Source organism: Hordeum vulgare, chromosome 5H (assembly GCF_904849725.1).
Source record: "Hordeum vulgare subsp. vulgare chromosome 5H, MorexV3_pseudomolecules_assembly, whole genome shotgun sequence".
NCBI lineage: Eukaryota > Viridiplantae > Streptophyta > Magnoliopsida > Poales > Poaceae > Hordeum > Hordeum vulgare.
The window spans coordinates 55903944-55906347 of NC_058522.1; the positions used below are offsets into that span (position 1 = coordinate 55903944).

Sequence of the window (2404 nt, forward strand, 5' to 3'; positions counted from 1 at the left end):
TGGCAAGAAGTGGAGATGGGGATTGGGAGACAGGTCATGCAGGGCTGATTTAATTTCTTTTCTCTCGGTCGTACCGGTTCGAGCTGATTTTTTTTTCCAAATTCACTTACATAGGGACTGCGGGTTGAATACCCTGAAGAGGAGGGACTTTTGTGCAAAAGTGCCGACGACAGACGACAGAAGCGATTGATGCTTTATTATTAATTAAGGAAATATGTGAAATTGAACATGAATTTTGTTTACGTAATTCCAGCAAAATATTTTAACAATCAATGACAAGGCACATGCATTTTACTAGTTTAAGGTCTGTTCCAGACTTGACGAACGAGATTAATTAATAATAAGGGTTTATATAAAGAGACTAATAACTGCTACACTGACAGGTGGGGACATTGATCCACTCACGTGGACACCCGTTATATAACTTGCATGCAGCGCCAGGTGGGTTACGTCCGGAGTACGGTTTACTATTTACAACATGTTTCACTCCAAGAGCGCGCTGGCGGCCGGCGGTGGTCACCGCGCCATGAGCGAGCCGACGACGCCGGCTATGAGCGCGGTGGGGTCACCGAGCACCGCGGAGATGACCACCTGCGCCGCGAACCCCGCGATCTCACAGCAGCGCTTCACCTTTCCCTTCCTCATACCCCAGTACGACCCTCCCCTGCTCGCATGGCTGCTCTTCGCCGCGCCCCTTATCACCGGCACCCTGTAGCCGCCGCTCCCCGCCACGAGCGCGCCGTCATACACGCCCCTTCCTCCGGTGCTAGCGCCCTTGTTCCGCCCGACGCCGTTCCAACTCTCGACGACCATGTCCATGACGCACGCCACGTGGAGGCTGTAGCTCTTGCAGTGGCTCCGGTAGGTCCAGCTCCGCCCGCGGTGGCCGCACCGGTGGCACGCCGCCTCGGCCTTGGGGTGCAGGTAGAGCCTCACGCCGACCCTGCCCCCACGGTCGCTGGCGTCGAGGGCGTGCGGGAGCGTGGCGCAGCAGGGGTGCAGGTCGAAGCCGCACGCGCGGCAGTGGTAGACGAAGCCGGCGACGTCGCGGCCGCAGGCGTTGCAGTAGCGCGTCCCGGGGGCGCCCGGCGCGCGCGCCATGAAGTGGAAGGCGCACTTGGGGTAGAACGGGTGGCGGAGCGGCGGCGGCGGCGGGGAGAGCGGGAGCGCGCACTGGCGGTGGAGGTCGTGGTCGGCGGCGGCGCAGCCCTGGACGGGGCACCGGTAACGCGCCCCGATGCCGGCCTCCTTGCAGCCGTCGCACCGGAACAGCGTGTCCAGGTGCTCCAGCCGGAGCCGGTGCTGCGGGTGGCTGAAGTGCGCCACCTCGCCGTACCTCATGGCTTCAAACTTCTTTCGTGTTTTTGGTCGAGTTGCCACTGCAGCAAGGAAGATTTTATACTGGTGCAATGCATGCCGATACCTGAAAGATAGAGGAGGTCCATTCAGTTGGCTGGCTTGGTTTTAGCTTTTAAGGCCTTGTTTGAAATCATAATAGATTATAATAATCTGGATTATGAAGATAGATTGTATAATCTGGTTTATAAAAATAATCTAGATGATCATGTTTGAAGGTCAGATTATATAAACTGTAATCCAGGTTTTATATTGTACAATGACATGTCTGTCCTCTGTTTTTTAGCTGCAAAGATAATAATCTAGGTGGGCATGTTTGGAGGACGGTGGCGGTGGCAGTAGGTAATTATCTTCAAGTTTTCAAGGATAATGGGTCATTAGTAATCCATAATCTGATTTTAGCTCGGGTAAAGTAGATTATGAGTTTTTAATAATCTGACCATTTAGCTTTTATAAACTGCAATATAATCTGTCCTGTTTAAAAACATAGTAGATTATAAAAACCGGATTATATAATCCGAGTGGTTTCAAACAGGGCCTAAGTCTTGGAGATGAAGATTGTCGAGGAATAGAATAGAATATGTTCTCTTCGCTTTGGTTTAGGTGCTTGGATGGAGTTCCTCTATTTATTATATCAAAGAAGACAGTACTATGATCATGTATGGCCAAATATATTTGTCAAAGAACTTTGTTTCTGACAAGGGAAAAATACAGTGTTTCACCTTAATTTGAAGCTACTGTGCGTGCTTTATTTAATTATTTATTACTTGTTCAAGGCATATTTGGGTAAACACTTCGAGTAGACTAGTGCATCTGCACCCACATTTTTCTCCAACCCAAGGGACGGTTTGTGTGACTGACAAAACACAGCGGGCATCTCTCTTTTGTGTGTTGGTCCAAGCATTTGTTCCTCCAGCGTCAGACTATTCCGGTTCTTCTCTTGCCTACAAATCATGCTTTCAACAAGTTCAGAAGCACCCGGCACTCAAGGTTTAGACTTAACACCCGCCTGCAGCCATTCTTCCCTTCATGATGAGGATAAACGCGC

At 50.7% G+C, this 2404-nt stretch overlaps 1 protein-coding gene across 1 annotated transcript; it reads right to left on the reverse strand.

Moving 5' to 3' along the window:
- Nucleotides 1-289: 289 nt before the first annotated feature.
- On the reverse strand, nt 290-1452 carry LOC123397651. The gene has a single exon (XM_045092188.1). It carries the CDS (start codon nt 1339-1341, stop codon nt 517-519), a length of 825 nt encoding a protein of 274 aa, XP_044948123.1. The 5' UTR covers nt 1342-1452; the 3' UTR covers nt 290-516.
- Nucleotides 1453-2404: the final 952 nt, after the last annotated feature.